Below are 21,996 nucleotides of genomic sequence, written 5' to 3' on the forward strand. Positions count from 1 at the left end.
GTTCTGTTTAAAATAAACGAATTTCCGAACCTATGTTATTTTACAATGCATAGATGTATCATGCTGTCTAACTTAATATGTATCATGATATAAAATGTCATTCATTCCCCAGTCTTAGTCAACAGAAAAAAGGCCTTACAACATAACCTTGCAACCTTCTGTAACATAATAAATAATGCAGGACCACAAAACACATGACTAACCCAAGGAAATTTTGAGTTAGCTTACATTTTATTCAACAAATCAGACCATTTTTTTTAAATCCTTACTTATCATAGAAAATGTCTTAATTCAGACTTAAAAGTGTCAGGCATCATCTAGTCAGCTTGCCAATCCCAAAAAATAATGAATTATAGCAATTATAACAATATACTTATTTATTTTTACCCATCATTCTTGTCCATGTACACTTCAAGATTAATAGAAAAATAAAATGGATTACTTACTTAATGTTGCATAATACAGAACTATACTCAAATCCATTCCAAAAAAAATTTGCTTAAAACTAGACAAAAATATGAATTTACTAAAGATATTTTGTTTTGTTGTCTACTACAAAACTGCTGTCTACTACTTGTCAACTACAAACAAAACTTTTGTTCTGTTTGTAGTGGAATAGCTGGAACAAGCCATAAAATATTAAAATTAAACATTAGGCACTCGAACAGGCATCCTATGACACTTTTTTAGAGTTATCTTTAAGACTAATGAAACACATTCATCTTAATGTATATATCTTTTATTCAAATTGTCAACCCCCTTTTTAATTCACAAAACCATAATAGAGGTCAAAAGCAATATGAAACAAATCTACAAAATTAAAAATAAAAAAGCAAAACATAAAATCTATTATCATCATTTAAAATATTTAAGTAAATCTCCAATTAAAATAGGAGAAATTGGAATGCATCCATAACAAAATGAAAAATATAGATAGATTTTCTAACAATAAAAATAAAAAGTATAAAAAAAATAATCACAACATGCTCTGATTATTAGTTTCAGGATATGCCAACAATAATGAATCTTTTACTTACAAATCTCTCATTAATATAGCAAATTTAGTATTAACTTCCTGAATAATCAAAATGACTCCTCCTCAAATTGAAAGTAAGACACAATATCACAAAAAAAAAAAAAAAAAAAAAAAAAAAAAAAAAAAAAAAAAAAAAAAAAAAAAATGAAAATATAATCAAAATGCGTACCTTTGAACAAAAAAGAACTCCATGCTTGGTAGACTGTATCGGTTGAAACATTAAGTGCTTGTTGAGATTTTTCTAATTTAATTTCAAAAAATTTAAAAATAACTTTTAATGTTTTGTAACAGAATTTCTTCAATAAAAATGTGTAATTCAGAGACATTAAAAAATATATTTTATTTTACATATAAAATTTACTAAAATTAATTTATGGTGTTAATTATAAAGTGCCTGCAATGTTAAATAAATACCACAAAAATTTAGTTTCATATTATAATGGAAAGTTTTCTTTTTTTTTTCAGTAGTCATTTGAAATAAGAAAGTTATTCTAAATAGAATAAAGTAAGCTTTAAATAGGAAACTGTGTGGAAAGAAGAAGATACCGAAAAAAAGAAAGATAAACAATCAACAAAAATGTAAGAAGTAGCAACTAAATTTATTAAAAGAAACAGAAAAGTAATTAAAATACAAATACCATTTTACATATTAAAGTCGAGATCAGAAATACTTTAATTGAACTGTAACAAAACAATATTAAAAACGAAATTCGTTTAACGAATTTCGAATTAAATAAAGTAAAAATTTAAGTAAACTAGAACTGGAAATTAATTATATAAAGCTTATCCAAAAATTAAGTACCATTTGGGTATTAAAAAGATAAGCAATTTTGTTTTCGTTTCTATTTCAGCACAGAAAAATCTAAATGCCTGTACTTTTCGAAACATATAACATGCAAATTAAGACATGCCTAATATCTTGGAACTAGTTACTACATACCTGCTTCATAGAGCCGTGATGGTTCAGGGGATAGAGCGTTCACCTTCCAATGAGGTGAACCGGGATCGAATCCCAGCGATGTCTAGTCGATACGAATTCTGCATCCGGCTTGCATTGACCAGTGATGACATGAAATATTCTCAATGATCATGGGTTAAAGTTCCCTTGCAGTCAGGCTAACCATGGAAGGTCTTTGTGGTCTTCCTCTCCATGTAACGCAAATGCAGGTTAGTTCCATAAAAAAAAGTCCTCCATGAAGGCAAATTTCTCGCAATACCTGATCAAGGAGTTCCCTTGTCGTCTGGATTGGGTTCAAAATTGCAAGGCTACAGAGTTGAACATCAGTAGTCGTAAACCGAAAATTGGGCCGGCTGTTCAACGACGGTTATAAAATAAACAAAAAAAATACCTGCTTCATAGAACTTCGCTGCTTGCCAACTGAACCAGTTCTAGATGATTACCTTGATCTCATCATCACTCGTAAAATTTTTGCCAGCAATAAATTTCTTGAGATCAGAAAACAGATTAAAGTTGAATAGAGATAGGCGCGAACTATGGGTGACAAAACTGTTCCTGACAAAGCAATCGAAGCAGTTAACTCGCGACATTTGCACAAACACAATACTGGAAGTCTGAATGCAGAATTGATTTCTCCAGTTCGCCAACAGAATTCCTTACCTATTTTAAAACACTTTTTCTTCCTAAAAAATACAGATTCAAATGTCTCAGAGCAAATCCATTGCATAAAACCATTTTCTTTTGCTGCAAAAATTCACCAATATTTCTTCATTGTTTAATATTTGTATTTATCACATTGGGTACTATGTTTACAGTTGTAGTGTCTTTGCACATAATTTTTAGCAGTGCAAATGTTCAGTAATAATTTTGTATAGTTTTTCCAGACAAATGGAAATGATACTGACAAATTAGAAATTAGAAATCGCTTGAAAATGCACAACAAACGGCGGCATCCACTGCGTTACTTCTACAGCAGGTATTGCAGATTATTACTGTGTCAGCATATTATCAAGGTGTTCTAATTAAAAAACAAAAAAAAAAAGGAGAAAAATTGCTCAGATAACTTTTTTTAAAAAAAAAATATCTCTAAACTTGTTTCTGTTAAAATTTAAAAGCTGAACTGATAGAAAAAAATACAGTTAAAATTAAAGAATTTTTTTCCCCATATTACTTCATTACAGGTTTAACTTTAGAGGCATTTATTCCATTTTACTATCGTTGTACAAAATTCAACTTAAATTTAAACATGAAAATCTTACGTTCACAAATTTTGCTGTATGTGTGTTAGATTAAGTTGGATTTTAGACAATAATAATTAACTCTGTCTAGCTGGGTTGAGGTCGGGTTAATGAAGATAGTGCTGCAGATTCACAACCTAATTTCTGTAACCTGAATTTTCTAACCTGAATTCTAAACATCCTAACCTATTTGCCTGCAGAAAGGTTGAATGTTTAAAACTGGCTCACTTTGCCTAATTGATTATTTAAAACCTGATTACTGAAAAACAAATGACTGCTATGGTTTGCAGAATTAAACAAAATAGGTAGCCTTGCTTGATGAGAGGAAGTAACTATATCTGATATCAGATGCACGAGAGGATATGTGCAAATGGTACTTACTTTCTGGATCAGCTTAGAACAAGCATAAATACAAAATGCTGAATATAGGTCTTAACATACAAACACAGCAATACATAAACAAATAAACGAAATAGTAAAGTATAATTAATAAATTTTTAAAACTAAACAAAGAATTATTAATTACATAGATAGTTTATAGTTAACATTTGTAGGCATTTTAAATAATAAAAATAATGAACACAACTTAATATTCATTGTACCAAAATTAAAGCCAGTATTTTAAAACAGAAAACAACAGCCATAAGAAATTTTTTTTTAAATGATAATAGTGTGTTAAAATAGGAAGGTTTCATACTCTTACGTTAAGATTCTGTAACACAGATGCAATTGCGAATTGTTTGAAGCAATAGTGTTTATGCTCTTAAAGTGTGCATGCATCAATTCGGGAAAAATACGCATGCGCCTTTAAAAAAATATCAAACTTCAAAAATGAAAATAAGAGATTTTGCAAAAAATAGAAAGTTAACATTGCTAAAGTAGAGCATTATCTTCTATCACAAAATCAAAACAAACATTTACAAGGATGTTTATAGAAGTTAAATTTCTTCCAACTAAATTCTATAATTAAAGTAAATTCATTCAACAATTTTAAATAACGAAGAAAAAAATTTTTAGTTTCGTATGGACTTATTACAATTAGAAAACCATAAGCAACAAAAAAACTAAAAAATTAATTTTTAATTAAATCAACTGGGTGACTCTTTGCATGAAATAAAAAAATGTAGAGAAACAGAAAAAAGTTAGGTTAACAATACAGAAGGCAAGGTGTATTTTTTTAAAGACTTTATTAGATGTTTTGATGTAATATTTCAACAGCACAGTAATTAAAAGCTCTAATACATTTCACTTAAAACAGGAACTTTTAAACACATGAATTTTATAATTGTAAAATATTAAAGTAAAATGGGAAATACTGGGGAAAAAAATGATAACCGAGAGAAAGTTAATGCCATGAGGCCAAGTTTAAGTGACCAAATATGTGATATAGTTACTACCAAATATATGATATAGTGAAAACAATTGATCTTCCAGTATCTTGTGACAGCAAAGGAGATTTGTTTTTCCCGAACAACTTTTTATTAGAGTTATTGCTCTACATTTGCTTATAACTAAAAATATTATTCTCTCAGTTGAATAAAAAATTTACTAATTTTAGTATTTCTTAATATTATTAAACGTGGCTGCTTATTTTATTTATTATTAAGTACCTTCCTAAGCACTTCCCCAAAAAATTAAACATTTCTGACACAATATTTTTTTTCACTTGTCACTTCCTGAAAAAAATCATTTCTAGGGAATCATCCAGCCAATTGTTCTNTACCGAAAAATATTATATTTTTATTTGTATCTTCATAATTTTGTGCAAAATACACTTGTTGTTTTTAAAGCTAAATTATTTTTGTCAAAAAATTTTTTTCTCCCAAATTTTTCGTAGACCCCTGAATTTTGTAGGCCCTAGTCACGTGCCTAGTGTGCCTATAGGTTAATCCGGCCCTGAAGGTAGAACATAAACAAAAAAACAACATTTAACAGCTGCGAAAAGCGTACTTGTAGCTTTGTAAAACCACATTTCAGAAAAAAGGAAAGCAGAAACGTGAACATGTGCAGCTGTTTCACATCTTACGCATGGGAGCATACGGAACTCAACATAGAGTTGTAAAATCTTCCTAATGACACAATGTAAAAAGTAAAACAAAAAAGAAACAATAATACATAAGTAACGACTAATTAACTCTCACAGTATATAACAATTAACAATTTAAACAAATAAACAATTGTTTAAGGTTATTTTAACATTTATGGATTCAAGAAAGGAACATTTTTTATCAAATAAAATAAGGACAATACTTACAGTAGCTTTAGTTCTTAATGTCCTCTTCAACAAATATATTAATGTATTGAAAGTAAAATACTGGTTTTGATTTACATAATTTCTGTGGAACATCTTTTCGCAGAGTTGGGCAACTCTATTTTGTAAACTTTCCAGTATAGCAGGAAAGTCCAGCAGAATACCTGAAAATATTCATTCAAGGACATCAAATTAGAAAAGTAAATTGAAAAAAAAAATACACAAGAGAAGCTTTAAAAGCACAGAAAATTTAAATTATTAAAAAGAAAATCAATTTGTCAAACAGCTTAAAATAATCCAGCTTGAATACTTACTTCTTTTTTATTACTATTTTGTTATCTTACATCGTATTATGATCTTAACACTCTAAGTATCCACTCCCACCCTCTCCCAAAAAATTTTATTTCTTGCATGAATTCTTATAATAGTATCAATTCTCTTGCAGTTAAAAATAGTACAATTAAAAATCTCCGTTTTTTTAAAATTTTTCATTAAGACTGAGAGTCTACGGCTTGTTGCTTGCTTCTGCTCGCCAATTCTCAGAACAACTTAAGCAGTTCCTCATGGAAGCTTGCACATAAACTGAAACCATCAAATGTTTTGACAACAAACTTAGATGACCTAAGTTATTATTAAACTGATACATAAAATATTTGCTGTTGTTGTGTCCAATCCTTCAGGATCTAGCGACAGCTAGATCAAATCCAAGAGACCGTGGACCCTAGCAAAATCAAGCACCTGAAGTGGGCTATCACGGATGTCCGCAAGAGCGAGCCCCAAGCAGTCGAGGATATGATCGGGGGAGGCCGGCATCAGATGGCACTTGGTGCACGTTGGAAAGACTTTGCGGCCGCATTCAAAGGTCATGCATTTGAGGTGCCCACTGATAAATCTTGAGGCGGCCGTTTGAGCCTGTCTGTCAGCCTCAAGATCCAATGCACATCCTGGTCTTTTCCTACAGAACCAGGGATGGGCAGGAGGGGAGAGCCAGACCTGCCGGTCTCTATTTTTCGTCACTGAGAAAATCTCTTGAAAAGTGAGGTCATAGTCGGTAGTTGCCATCTCAGAGCAGCCTCTTTTAGCCAGGATATCCGCAACTTCGTTACCAGGGACGTTGACGTGAGAGGGGATCCACTGAAAGTGGACCTCCCTAGGATTTGCAAGAATTTTGAGCATATTGATTATATAAAATATTTAAAATCTTAAATCAAGCATTGAAATTTTTCTTTTTCTTTTTTATATAAAACTATACCTAATTTATAAAATAAAAAGAATGCAACTCTTTTCATTTTTTTTAAACTACTTAACTTAGATCAAGAAACTTTATTTCAATTATAAATAATGTCACACTGGTGTTTACAAAGTACAATTAACGCATTTTAGGTAACAGAGATTAAAATTCAACATAATATTAAACATGTCCAATAACAGTGTCAAAAATAAAAATAAAAAAAGGAATTCTACCAGGAAGCATAAAATACTGTCTCCCAAGTTCTTTTGGTTTATCATATTGCAAGCATCACCAAATGGAAATTTAAGTCATCAAACTTGAAATTGCTTGTTAGATTATAGAGCTTATTTTTCTATCCCAAATGGTGTTTTAATAAAAATAATAAAAATTTGAAGAAAAAAAAACAAAATGTTTAAGTTATGACACTATTGTTGGAAAGGTGCAGTACGTCAAACAAATGCTTTAACATTTGTTTGCTAATTAATACATAAGAATTAAATATTTGACATTGAGGATTGGCATTTACAATTTACGTTCACACACTTTTTCTCACATAAACATCAAACATTCAATTTGCAGAAAATTTTATAATTTGAATTGGTAAGTTAAATCATTTTCCTTGACCTTAAATTTTTTATTTATTTTAATTCAAATATCCAAAATATAAGACCCATGAATTTACATTTTTTAAAAAACAAATCCATATAAATGCAAAATTCTGTTAAAAATGAATTTTTTATAAGTAAAATAATCAAACTTTTTCCTACCACTTTATCCAAAACCACTTTATTTTGATAAAATAATACAAACTCTCCAGAATGTGCATCAATTTTTACTAATTATAATTTATGTTTTCTAATGATCTGATTTTGATAAATTCATTCAATTTGTATAATTCCAAAAAAAAGTTCCGCAAAAGCTTTCCAGTTTCTGAAAAACTGATGTTTTGTTACAAATCATTCTGGATGCATGAAAAAATAATGTTGCAAATATAATAACAAAATCTTTTTAGAAATGCGTAATTTTTTAATTCTTTAGATGGTACCAAAAGTAATATTTTAATACTCAGGAAAGAAAGATGAAACTGAATCCTACAGTAGAATCGAATCCTTATGATATATAAAAATAATTTATTATTGTTTCATAAAAGTTTTTGTTTTACTTTAATAGTGCTCCTTTTATTATGACAGGTATTTATCAAAAAATTAATTAAATTTCGTATGATAAGAATCAGATTTTGAAAAAAAAATCTTATTGTCCAAAGGTGTTACTGGTGTGCATGTAGACGACTGAATTATTGCAATAATTTAGGGGTTCGAAAAGTTAACAAACACCAGAAAATACAATAACAGAAAATGCACATTTGTAGCCATAAAATTAATGCAAAATAAATAAATTTAAAATGGGAGATGATCAAACACAGATTACATAATTTTTTAAAATAAATTATTATAATAACATTTCAAATGTATTTATAATAATTTAAACTTGAAAACATATTATTGAAAAAAGTTTAAATTTTAGTATGAACTTTGCTTAATTTTTTTACAGGGTGCGTAGTCAAATCTTTCAACAAAAAATAAGCACATTTAAAGTACTTTTTAAGCACTCAAAAAAGCTATTTTTAAGCACTATTTGCAAAATAGTTTTCAAAGACTTCACATGATCATGATAAAATAACTAGTTTTTGACGAAAAACTCTTTTCTTGATTATATTAGCCACAATAAAAAGATCGATATTTTTTGGTTCAATTTCAGAGGGTGGAAAATGAAGTATGAAATTGACAATATCTTGCAAAATGTTGCTCAGTTGCACATGAGAGTGCAAGAATCTCACCGAACCCAGCTCAATGGACGCACATGCGGTCTCGCAAGTATTTCATCAAACATGTAAAATGATTGGTGCTTTCATGCGCTATGGACCGACAGTATGCCGAAATGGATTGAGGTTGAATGAATTATGAAAATGTTGAATTGAACAATGAGAAAAGCATGCTTTTGCATAACACTTGGGGAAAATCGACATGGTAAAGAAAAAAATCTCATTTTGGAAAAGGGGAAATTAAGCACTTTTTAAAAACACCCAATGAAAAAGCACTTTCAAGGGCTTTTAAAAAACGAAAATCGAAAATAAGCACCTTTAAGCACTTATTAAAAACACTAGGCACCATGTTTAAGAACAATAAAATAAAGAAAAAAAATACCATTAAGTTGAACAATTATGTTTTTTCAACTATTAGTACAATAAAATAAGTTCAAAACCAATAAGATAAACTATCATGTTTTTATGACTACCAGAATAATAAAATAAATAACATACCATTAAGATATACAATCATGTGTAAAAAGGCTACTGAAATTGGTAAATTTTCATCTAATATCACTTGAGCAATATCTATCACAGCTAGGAGTATTCGGCTGGACTCAGAAATTATCTAAAAGTGGTATGCAATATTTGAGTACTTAAAGTTTACAACTAACAGAAAATTCAGAGCATTTCAGAACCCTATTTTTATTGAATTAGAGAACATTTTTATTTTTTAGAAAGGCAGCTTATTTTTACAAAAAGGGCGCACTTATTGCAATCAAAGGGCAAGCAGGGCAGGTCGCCCTTCAAAAAACACTGTTTTTTTTTTTTTTGTAACTGGAAATTAGACGTCCGAATTATATTCAACTGAGAAATTTGCAGTAATTTCTTATGCCGTTGTTTTTTACCTAACAAAAACAATGTATCTGACCATATAGATCAAATCAAATACGTCTTTTTGAAAGTGATTCTTTCTCATTTTAAGTAGTAAACTTACAAGGGAAGGCCACAAATTAGGATTATAACTTTGGAATGAAACTTGGGGCAAGTAGTACCTACACATTAAAATAGTTATTTATTACTTAAAAAAAAAAACTAAATGAAAAAAAATATTAAGAATTAATTTATAAAATTACATATAAAATAAATGTGCAATTCCATGCATTTATACAAATAAATATCAAATCCAATTTAAAAACAATTAATAATACAAATATATTTTACTTTATATTTCAACTAAAACGAACAACATATTTCAAGAAGTGTAAAGAAGAGAAGTTACCTTCGTTTGTTTAAAACTATCATTCTTATGAATGAACATGATTTCACAATGTTTGATAATCATCAATTTAAGCTGTTCACACATTTCATCTATCTTATCAGTGCTAAGACATTTGACAACATCTTTAAAGGAAAACTTATCTTTCTTTGATCTCTAAAGAAGAAAAAGAAAATCATTAACTAACTAAACAAACATCTATTATTATTAATTAATTAATAAAAATTCTTTTTGTAAATTATTATCATGATTTCTAGACAATGTTCGTGTACATATAAGTATTAAAAGCAAATATTGAGAATAAGAAAAAAAATATGTCACATACATTTAATTTTGCATTTTCTTTCATTATATCTTCCTTGCATAGAAAGAATTTTTTTAGAAATGTTGTTAAAGTACATTTAAAAAAAAAACTAAGAATAAGAGAAGTTAAGATAATTTATTGAAGACTATTTCAAAATCTATAACGCAATTAAAATTTTTAAAACATATCAAAAGGCTACAACATTAAAAATTACAGATTACCCATCAATGTGAGATTCAGTAACGTTACATGCATCCTTATTGAAGGCAAATATATTAGAAAAATGTGTTAGAAAAATTAGAAAATATATTAGAAATATCTAGAAGAAAAGTGTGAAATATTTTTAGCTTAAAAAACTTCTGTGGACTTAATAGCTTATTATTTTTTTTCCTTTAAAAATTTTTACATTTGTCTTTTTTTATTGGTCAATTAATAACCTGACATACCAGTAATTCACTATTTCATAATCAAAAATAAAGGGTCGACTTATACACGGCGATGTACAGTAATTATAATATAACAAATAATATTGATTTTCCCGTATTACGATGTTTTTAGAAAAACTAGTTAATGGTTTCAATAATTTTGGCTATATTTTTTAAACATGTATATTGCATAAATCATAATTATAGTTATAACAATAATGTAAATATTGTGCATGATTTAAATTGTAATAAAATGCCCCCAATGACAAAAGAGTACCTTGTCTCGAGTTTTGACATTTTTCAACAGGTTTATTTGACATGTCATGTCGAAAAACCTGTTTTTGCTCCATCTAGTTGGAATTTTTTTGAGAACAAAACAATTATTAATAATAATTAATCAATAATTTTATTGACTATTTGGCAATAAAATGAAAAGTTCAGCTTGTACAGATCAGAAATTATTTGAAATTTACATTGTCAACAAGCACAGAGATCAGAAAGATCTGAGTGCTCCAACTAGTTGGAAAAAGTGAATAATTTCAACTTTTAGATGCCACTTGACAGGAAAGATAAGAACATAGTACTAAACTCACATTTTGAAGTGCGAACTGAAGTAGTTTTTTTTCATCCATACTTCTGACTGCTTGAGTAAGTGCTTTTCCCATCTCATGCATTCTAAATTTCAAAAGAACATTTTAAACACAAAATAAAAAATACCCAAATGCATAATCTTAAATAAATATACCCATTATTGTTATCATGCAAATACATTCTAGAATTGGGTCCTGATTCGAATCACTGAATTGATTCAGTGCTTCATATCACCAACTTGCAACTGATTAGAATCATTTGTTTTTATCAAAATAAATTTAAAGTATAAGGAATAATTGTTTCTTAAATTTCTGTCAGTTTTGCTTCACAGCAATTGCCGTCATACAGTTTAAAATTTCTTGTAAAACTTAAGAGATTCCAACGCATTCATTATAAATGACTTGAGATTTTCCAATTAAATATTCAATGAATTTAGATAAAAAATAAATAAAATAAAATTATTTCTTTCATAGTTTCTAAAAATTTACCACAGTTAAAAGTCCTTACAACAATTAGCAACATATAACAGTATAATTATACAAAAGATATAATAAGTATATCTATTTAATTAAAAGAATTCATTTATGAGAAAGAATAATTTTTTTCTCTCGACATTAGTTAAAAAAAAAATAGTGATAGTTAAGTAAACTTTTTTCCAATTTAAAATTTTTTTGAAGCATTTGATTTGAATCACGTGATTCACAATTAAGTCGTTTAAGCCATGTTATTTGAATTTGCGATCCAAATTACTAGATTCGAAATGAGATCTGAATCGAATTATTCGAATTGGTGATTTGAATCATTGATCAGAATCACTTAATTCGAATAGCGATCGGAATCGCGTGATTCGAATCAGCTATATGAATCACTTCATAAGAATCAGTTAGTCAAATAATTTGATTTGAATCACTTAATTCAAATCATTGAACCAAATGTCATAATTTGAATCACTGATCCGAATTATCAATCAGAATCACTTTTTTCGAATATGTATCCAAATCGCATGACTCGAATCATTGATCGAAATCCTTTCAAAAGAATCAGTTATTTGAATAATTTAATAAGAATTAGTTATATGAGTAACTTAATTCGAATCATTGATCCAAATAGCGTGAATCGAATCACTGATCTGAATCGCAGGGTTTGAATCATTGATCTGAAGCACTTGATTTGAATAGTGATACAAATTGCATGCTTCGAATCAGTGATCCGAATCATATGATTCGAATCAGTGATCCGAATCACATGATACGAGCCAGTGATTTGAATCACGTCACTGATCAAAATAATCACTTGATTCGAATGATGATTGAAATCGCGTGAATCGAATAACTGATATGAATCACTTGATTCAGATATTTATCCAAATTATGATTCAAATCATTGATGCGAATCGCATGATTTGTATATCTTGATTTGAATAACTGATCTAAACCACTTGATTTGAATTGTGATCCAAATCGCATGATTCGAATCAGTAATTTGAATCACAATTCGAATGACGTGATTTAGATTGATATTCGAATCGATAGATTCATATCACTGACTCGAATTAAGTGATTCCGATTACTGATTCAAATCAAGTGGTTCATATCAGTGATTCAAATCAAGTGGTTCATATCAGTGATTCAAATCAAGTTATTCAAATCATGCAATTCTAATAAATGATTTGAATTATGTAATTTGGAACGATATTCGAATCAAGTAATTCAAATCATGCGATTTGGATCTATTGTTCAAATCAAGTTATTCAAATCACTGGTTCGAATCATGCGATTCGGATAAATAATTCGAATCAGGCTATTTGAATTACTGATTCTTACAAAGTGACTCGTATCACTGATTCGAATCATGCGATTTTGGGCCAGTATTCGAATTGAGTGATTCATATCATTGATTCAAATTAAGTGATTCAGATCAATGGCTCAAATCAAGTTACTCAAATCACTTATTCGAATTATGTGATTCAGATCAGTGATTCGAATCATGCCATTTGGATCAATGATTCCAATTAAGTGATGCAGATCGCTAATTCAAATCAAACGATTCGAATAACTGATTCTTATGAAGTGATTCACATCACTGATTCGAATCATGCAACTCGGATCACTATTCGAATCAAGTGATTCTGTTCAATGATTCAAATCAACGATTCGAATCCTGTGATACATTTCGAATCTAGTAATTTGGATCACTGATTCGAATAACATGACTTAAACCACTTAATTGCGAATCACATGATTCGAATAAATTTTGCTTCAAAACAATTAGAAATGGCAAAAAATTTGAAAAAAGTTTACTCATTTCTTTTTCTTTTAATTAATGCTTATAGAAATTAATGTATTATTCTTTCTCATTAATATATTCTTTAAAGTAAATAAATATACTTATTGCATATTTCGTATAATTATATTGTATATGTTGCCAGTTGCTATTAAAGACTTTTTTAACCATGATAAATTTTAATGAACTACAAAAGAAATGTTTTATATATATATTATATTCATTTTTTACCTGAATTCACCGAATTCTTTAATTGGAAAATTTTAAGTCCTTAATAATGAAAGCGCTCTTAGATTTTACAAGAAATTTTTAACTGTATATGACATAGCCTCACTGTGAAACAAAATTAACAGAAATTTAAGACACAATTAATCATTATGATTTAAATCTATTTCGATAAAAACAACTGATTCGAATCAATAAGTGATTCGAATCACCAAAGAATTTTTATTTTTCAAAAAAAAATAATAATAAAATAGTAATTGTTGTAATTGTAGTCCATTTACGTCACACTAGAGCTGCACGATTTGGGAAACATCCCTGAGGATGATCCGAAGACATGTCATCACAATTTTGATCCTCTGCAGAGGGGATGGCACCCCCGCTTCGTTAGCCCGACGACCTGCACGCGAAGTCGAGCACTTTACGGTAGAACAGTTTAACGAGGACCAATCCACACACCCTCGATCCCTACGCAGACTGATCCAAGTGGCCAAACAGCCAGTGATGCTTGTCTTCAGTGATCTGCTGGGAACCATGTCTTAACGATCATTCCACTGCGGGACAATAAAATAGTATGCAGAGATTTAAATCCTCCGCTTTCTCGCTTCTTTATGATTTTTATCTGACTTCCGATTTTTGTTCGCTTTTAATCCTAGTTCCACTATAATCTGAAGAGAAAAAAAATAGAAATCACGTAAGCGAAATTCGGCATTTCACTGCAGTGCGAAAAAAATTGCGTTTTTTTTTTTCCTTTCTCCCCTCACATCTCGCATAGAAGGATTATTACGGCTTCAAATCACGCACTCAATTTCAGAGTGAGCAAAAACTTTACATTTTGAAAAAGATTGCGGATTCGAAATGAAATAGTCACGACTAAAGCGGGTTATTAAATTAGTATTCAAAAACATGATTACGAAATCGCGGATTATTATAATAAACTAAATATTATATTAAAAATGAAATCAAAATTTTAAAAACTATGTGGAAATTCCAAACAGTTGAAAATGCTATCGACAAAATTAGGTGGAGAATAAAATCGTCACAAATCGAAAAGTAATTCTACAAATGCATGAGTAGAAATTTCTGGGGTCTGTTCAGACATTTTGTGAAAAGTCCGGTTTTTGTGAAAAAATTACTCACATTCTTTCAATCAGGGTCCTGTTTTTATGAACTTGTACAAATAGGGTCCGGTTATTGCAAAAAAAAATTTCAAGGAGTTTTTAAATTGTAAATAATGCAAGATTATGCTCAGCACTGTAAAGTTTTAATTAAAAAAATTAAAATTTCAAAAATACACAGNATTTGAAAAATTGATATTTTCAGACTATATAAAAAGAGGAAAGAAAAAATCGTGATTTTTCTATTCTCATTTGGGATTTAAAAAAGATCTGTAATGACTGGCTTCAACAAGAATTTCAAATAATATAAAATAAAAAATTTAGAAATAAGATAGTTAAAAAGATAGTTCGCTCTAGAAATGATGTTCTTTCTTTCCCTGTTTTTCTTTCAAGAACCACATGTTTTACACACACTTATTGGAGTATATCTTTTTTGAAGAGTCCTATTCGCGTAATTTCGTCGTCGATTTTTATTTTGGAGTTGCTGCACGGATTTTACAATTTTTTAATTTATGCACGAATTATAATTTACTATCGTTTAATTTATTTACGAATTTTAATTTGTGTAATGATTTACAAAATTCGAAAGAGGAAATAATTAGTGCATTTTTCCGCCAACAAAATGCGAGAAAGCGCCTATAATATTAGAATTAAAAAATATTACTTTAACAATTAAAATTTTTTATTCCATGCTTTCTTCTGTAAACACAACATTTTTTGTTACTTTAAATTAGTAATTGTTATAATTAAAAGTATATCTTAAAGAAGAATATTAATGCTTGGAAAGTTTGTCGCAGAAAGCCAGAAAAAATTCTGCCATAGGGATCATGGCTAATCGAGTAGATCAAGAAATAATTATTAACTGAAATGAAATAATTATTTCAGAATTTGCAATATGTTATAATTAAAATATCGAGATTTTAAAAACCATGTGGAAATCTGCAACAAAAGTTGCAAAAATCGCGCAAACCATGTTGATTTATTTGTTGTTCATTAGAGTTAATGTCAATTATCGTCTTTTCGTTATTTTCTATTGAATAAGGATGTTTTGATGTTTACCTTCAAGACCTATTATCCGGAAAAATCTATTTTCCGGACGTGCCGAAGTCCGGACGATTGCGGATATGGGACTTTTCCCTATATAGATATGTTTTGCAAGAACACAATAATACCTTAATATTTTAAAATTACAATTCATATTTAATCAGCGTGCATATCCAAGTCTTTCAACAAAAAATAAGCACCTTTTAAGTACTTTTTAAGCACTCAAAAAATATTTTTAAGCGCTTTATACATTAACAAAATGCAAAATAATTTTCAAAGACTTGACATGATCATGATAAAATAACTAGTTTCTGACAAAGAACTCTTTTCTTGATTGTATTAGAAATTGTAAAATGATCAAGAGATTTTTCGATTCGATATCAGAGGGTGGAAAATGAAGTCTGAAATTGAGAATATCTCGCAAAATAAAGCTATGTGGAATTGCACAGGAGCGTGCAATTATCTCACCGAACCCAGCTCAGTTGACGCACATGCGGACTCGCAAGCATTTCATCAGACATGCAAAATGATTGGCGCTTTCATACGCTATGGACAGACAGTAAGCCAAAATGGATTGTGGTTGAATGAATTGTGAACAAAATGAATAGAACAATGTGAAAAGCATTCTTTTGCATAATATGCTGGGTTTGAAAAAACCCGGGGGAAATTGGGTTTTTTCATTTAGTGCTCATGAACTTGAAGTTTTACTGTGTAAATATTTTTTTTATTAAGAACTGTGGTATAAGCTTAAAAATATAAATAAATCCAAAAAGTTGTTTTAATTTTGTCATATGTATTTTATATTAAGTTTAAATAACGCATTAATATTAATACATATTTGAATCTTCTTTATTGCCAAGTACATAACCTTTCACAGTTTTTAACTCAAGCATTATAAAATATAAATGCAGCAATATAAAAAGAAAAGGTTTATTAATCTTTTTATTTTCACACACATTTATTTACTATATTTATTAAACATATGGATATTACCCATTATAAAATTATAATCTGTAAATATTTATAATCAGTAAAAACTAAAATTTCATCTGACTTGAGTTAAATAAAAAACTGAAATAAATATTTAATGGTCTTCCATGTTTATAATATGAATAATAGAAAGTGAAATTAAAATTACACATATAATTATAAAGAGAAGAGTATCAGTTACTTGTCCCATTTTTTTCAAATAATTAACCCTAGGAAAATGGTTTCATTTTTAGATAAATAATTTTAAAAAGTTCTCTAATAAACAGTTTTAGCTCATTTTTTTAAAGCCAGAAAATAAAACTGTTTAAATTTGTCAATGTATCACTTAGTAAAAAAAATATTTTTAAAATTTTTTTAAACTAATGAATTAATAATAACCTGCTTATTAATGCATAAAGCATGCAACTATATTTGAAAAATTGATATTTTCAGACTATATTATTTAAATTTCTCTCTATAAAACCCACTTAAAGTTTTCAATTGTACTATAAAATTATAGATTCGAGTTTCTTTTACTTTACAAATATTAAAAAACTTAATCATATAAATCTTGCTACTCCATTAGACAAATTTATGCTGCACAATAAATTAGACAAAAGTAAATGTGCATCACTAAGTTTTAATAAAAAAAAATAAAAAAAAAATTTGTTGAAAAAACCCACTTATCCTTCCAAGTGGATTTATTCAAAGTAGGCCCACTTGGCGTATTATCAGGGGATAATATGTGGCAAAAATCGACAGGGTAAAAAAAAAAGTCACACTTTCGAAAAGGGAAAATAAAGCACTTTTGAAAAACGCCCAATGAAAAAAGCAAATTTAAGGGCTTTTAAAAAACGAAAATAAGCACCTTTAAGCACTTTCTAAAAACGCTAAGCACCATGTTAGTTAACAATCTACACAAATTCAAGAGTAGCAATTGAAAATAATTTTTAAAAATACTGAATTTTGAAAAATTTATTAAAATTTTCTTTGTCCAAAAAGAAATAGTGCCATTCTTATCGCTTTTACAAACATTTTTTGTCATTTGCACTTTTCCCTCTCCTAATATAATAATTTCTTAATCCATCTCTTCATGTAATATTTTTAGAGAAATAGGTGGAATATATTGTTATGAAAATGTTATTTGAAATTATTTTCACCAATTCAGTTAAGAAAAATTATTAGCAATAGCACTATCAATAATTTTGCAAGACATTCTGAACTACAAATCCTAAGAACCCAAGATTTCCAAATTTCATGACTTTTTTTATACTATATTATTATTAAGAGCGGGTACCAATTAAAAATAACATAAATTATTTATAACTTTTGAAATTTTCAAAAAATTTTATGAAATTAAAAAAAATTGCACTTTAAATAATGTTTCAAAAACTTTTTTTTTTTTTNGCAATTATTAATTACAAAAAATTATGCTACAAGATAGTTTTTTTTTTTTTTTTTTTTTTTTTTACGAAATAAGTTAGGTTTTATTCTGCTTACATAACATTGGTTTTAATTTGCTGTCATACTGTCTATTTTTTGTGCTGAAGAGTTACACATCCCGGTGGAAGCATCAAAACTCTTTTTTGGGTCCCCTCTTTAACCTATAATATTAACTCTACAGCACAATAAAGATTTCCGTATTGCTATTCCTCGAGGCAGAATTTTTTTTGGCTTTCTGCGACAAAACTCTCTAGCACTAATACCTTTCTGCAAGATACTTTGAATAATAACAAACATATAGGTTACTAATTTAAAATAACAAAAGTGCTGTGCTTATAAAAAAAAATTATATAATTTTCTTTAATTGAACATGTAATATTTTTTTATTCTAATATCATAGGCAGAGCTCATTCTAGACAGGGTAAACAGGGCGCAGCACCCTGCTGCCCTTTCATTCAAAAGAATCCACCCTGTTGCCCCTGAAGTAAATTAGTGCCCTGATGTAATAAGACTCCATACCCTTTTTGCCATTTCTGTCTTTAACCCTTCTTTATTTTTTCCCCAAAGTCTACAATGGATTTCCTAAACTTTTGTTGTTCTTATCTCTTTTTATTTAGTTTGCCATTGCTGTCAATACACAGATTTATATGGGAAAGGAAAAATAGCCATCACACCCCCTTGTTGCACTTTGAAAGTTTGCAGTTACTTCCACTATCATTAAATCATAACTACAGACGCTCAAAAACATACATTTATTATTTTATTAATATATGCGTGCATTTTAAATAAATTAAGCCAATTAGCTCATTAACTCGATATATATGTTAATTTATTAATAAAAATTAGTAATTAATATGATTGCTTTGCTACTTTCAGTAAAGTTTAAAAAAAAAATTATTTTTCTAATTAACAATGTTATTTAATAGAACATGTAAAGCCCATAAAAAGAAATTATTGTCTTTTTAGAATAATAATGCCCTTTTTTTAAACTTTTGCACTCTGTCCTTTTTTCTGCCTAGAATGAGCTCTGTCATAGGGGATATTCTCTCATTTTGTTGGGGGCACAAATTATTTCCTTCTTTGCATTTTGTAAATAATCATCACATTAAAAAAAAAATTAAAAAACGTGAAATCTGCAGTAGTAATCGCCCAAAAGAAGATCGACAATGAAATCACGCGAATCAAACTTCCCGAAATGGAGTTATTCAAATGTTACATGTAAATTTATGCAGAAAAGAAAACTTTTCAAAAGAGTTCTTCAAGAACTCCATAAAGTTCAGCGACAATGTCACCGTATAGTGATTCTGGCACGGCTTTTCTCTATCACTAATATCTTTCTACAAGATACTTTCAATGATAACAAAGATGCATGTTACTAATTTAAGGTAACAAAAACGCTGTGTTTACAAAAACATAGAAAAACAATGTAATTTTTTTCAATTGAATATGGAATATTTTTTTTATTCTAATATTATGGACAATATTATCGCAATTTGTTGGGGGAGGGCAACGCACTTTACGAAATAATATAAATTTCATGATAACTGTTGCTTAATTTACTATTTATTTTGCACGTAAGAAATTAATAGGATTTTTATAGTCATCAAAATACAAAAACTGCAATATTCTCCAGTTATGATAGAGATGAAATAAACTTGAAATGTTATGTATTATGTTTACTCATAACTTTGAACAGTAATAGGCATTTAATTCATCAAAGATAGTTGAATTTTTTTTTTAACTAACATAATAAGAGAATTCTGAATAAAAATAAACTAAACATTTCAGAACATAAAAAAGTTTTTAACTGATTTCCATTAATGAGGCTTGATTCATCATTATTATTAGCAATACTTATTTATAGATTCAAGCAAGCAATAATACTAGAAAATCCAGTGTAGAGTTGCCAGCTATGCAGTAGAATTATGATTTTTGAAATTTTCATGCCTTGAAAAACCATGCATCAATAGATGACTCTTTAATAATTTTCCAGGAATTTTTACCTCAGCAATAGTTTAGGGTGATCATGCATATACTTTTAATTAAATTATACTAGTGACTCTTTAAAAAAAAAATTATTTTGTTATGTGCTTTGAAAACATTAATTTGTCTAAGTATACTAAGAGTATTCGGATTTAAAACTGTTATTGAAAACAGTGTCAGTTTTATTGTAACTAATGAATAATTCATGAAGTTTGAAAAAAAATGAATAACTCAACTTAAATGATATTAATCAGAAGAAAAATTTTAAAGGATTGCGTTTCTAGATTAGTGCACGGATCACATTTACATTCTAGAATATTCTGCTATTATCAGTGAGGAAAAGAAGAAAGAACAGAATTTTGATTTGTCTGACACTGCCCAGAAGATACCAATATTTAGCTATCATTTTTATTCGGACACTAGAAGGGGATAAACATTGTATGTTAAAATGCAATTTTTTTTAATAAGTTTTTAACTATTCTTAGCAACCATTAAACTTTAATGTATGAAAATACTTAATTCAGCAGGATAATAGAAATTATATGTATGCACAGTATCAACTCTAAAGTAACTCACAAGTAACTATTTCTATAAACACAATTTTACAAAAAAAAATAATAATAATCCTAACTAAAAGATATTCCGTTAAGGCAGAAATCTTATTACTATAACGGAATCTTATTGAAATAGATTATCTCAGTGAGCTAAATATCAAAAATATTAAATAAAATTACGTACATACTTCATTTACGAAACAGAATTACTATACATGAATACACGGTAAAATGCAAAATGATCAAATGGAGTTAAAATTCATAAGTATTAATCGAAGTAAATATGTTTTAATTTCATTGAACTATTTTAAATCACTTTTAAATCTCATTTCTAAAAAGATATACACACGAGCCAACATGCAGAACTTAGGTTAACCAGAACTTACTCGGTGCATGCCAGTCAACGGAGTCAGTATAAACAAAAACAAGTTCAACAAAAACAGTTCCAGTTTCAGTTTACGATTACGATATGCATGCTTGACCGTGTCTGTTAAGTAATGGATCTAGTTCAGCCTTGGCAGCGCAAAGCTAAAGATAGATATCTAAGGGCATAAGGGGTCCTGAGCTAAGCACAGATAGCGCGAAAGTTAGGCATTGGTGTAATTTCGGCATTATTGTCGACATTGGATTTAAAGGCAAAATTTCTACAATATGCAGCAATTGATGATTTTTCGAATTCTAGTATATCTATGATGTTCTTTAAATCTAAATATTAAAATGCGTCTACTTTGTGGATCAATAATTCAAATAAAATTATTCAGATCAGTGATTCGAATCAAGTGATTCAAATCATGTGGTTTGGATCACTTTTCGAATCAAGTGATTCATATCAGTGATTCGAATCCTGCCATTTGGATCAATGATTCGAATTAACTGATTCAAATCACTAATTGAAAATCGAATAACTAATTCTTATTAGGTGATTCCCATCACTGATTCGGATCACTATTCGAATGAAGTGAATCTGATCAATGATTCAAATCACTGATTCGTGAAGGAATGTGGTAAATACCCCAGCTATAATCAAAACTAATAGAATCCTTAAGAAACTTTAATTTTGTTAACAAGCCTATATGTTTATCAGATATTGCGGAAAAGCTTTTTAATTTTCTCCATTTCTAATTGAATTTTTAAAACTACGGTTGCAAAAACTTTAGTACTCTTTAATTGAAACTGAAGATATTATCTCCCCTGTCGAGTCCTGCATTCAGCAAACCCAAAAAAACAAAAATTCATTAATTTAATATTTTTCTCATTAAA

The 21,996-nt window shown here is 28.6% G+C and overlaps 1 protein-coding gene across 6 annotated transcripts in view; it reads right to left on the bottom strand.

The window, feature by feature from the left end:
* The window catches only part of LOC107450369 (condensin-2 complex subunit G2), a 68,635-nt gene extending 47,398 nt beyond the window's left edge, over positions 1-21,237 (bottom strand). The window contains exons 1-6 of one of the 6 annotated variants that reach the window (XM_016066136.4): positions 21,123-21,237; positions 11,123-11,204; positions 9,804-9,956; positions 9,035-9,149; positions 5,487-5,647; positions 1,206-1,277 (exon numbers count right to left, since the gene is read on the bottom strand). In XM_016066136.4, the coding sequence (XP_015921622.2) occupies positions 1,206-1,277; positions 5,487-5,647; positions 9,035-9,149; positions 9,804-9,956; positions 11,123-11,203 (582 nt within the window). In that variant the 5' untranslated portion in view covers position 11,204; positions 21,123-21,237. Of the gene's footprint in view, positions 1-1,205; positions 1,278-5,486; positions 5,648-9,034; positions 9,150-9,803; positions 9,957-11,122; positions 11,205-20,920 lie in introns of all 6 variants that reach the window. The other 5 variants (XM_016066135.4, XM_016066134.4, XM_071179383.1 and 2 more) reach the window with 5 other exon arrangements.
* Positions 21,238-21,996: the final 759 nt, after the last annotated feature.

Source organism: Parasteatoda tepidariorum, chromosome 4 (genome assembly GCF_043381705.1).
Source record: "Parasteatoda tepidariorum isolate YZ-2023 chromosome 4, CAS_Ptep_4.0, whole genome shotgun sequence".
Taxonomy (NCBI): Eukaryota; Metazoa; Arthropoda; class Arachnida; order Araneae; family Theridiidae; genus Parasteatoda; species Parasteatoda tepidariorum.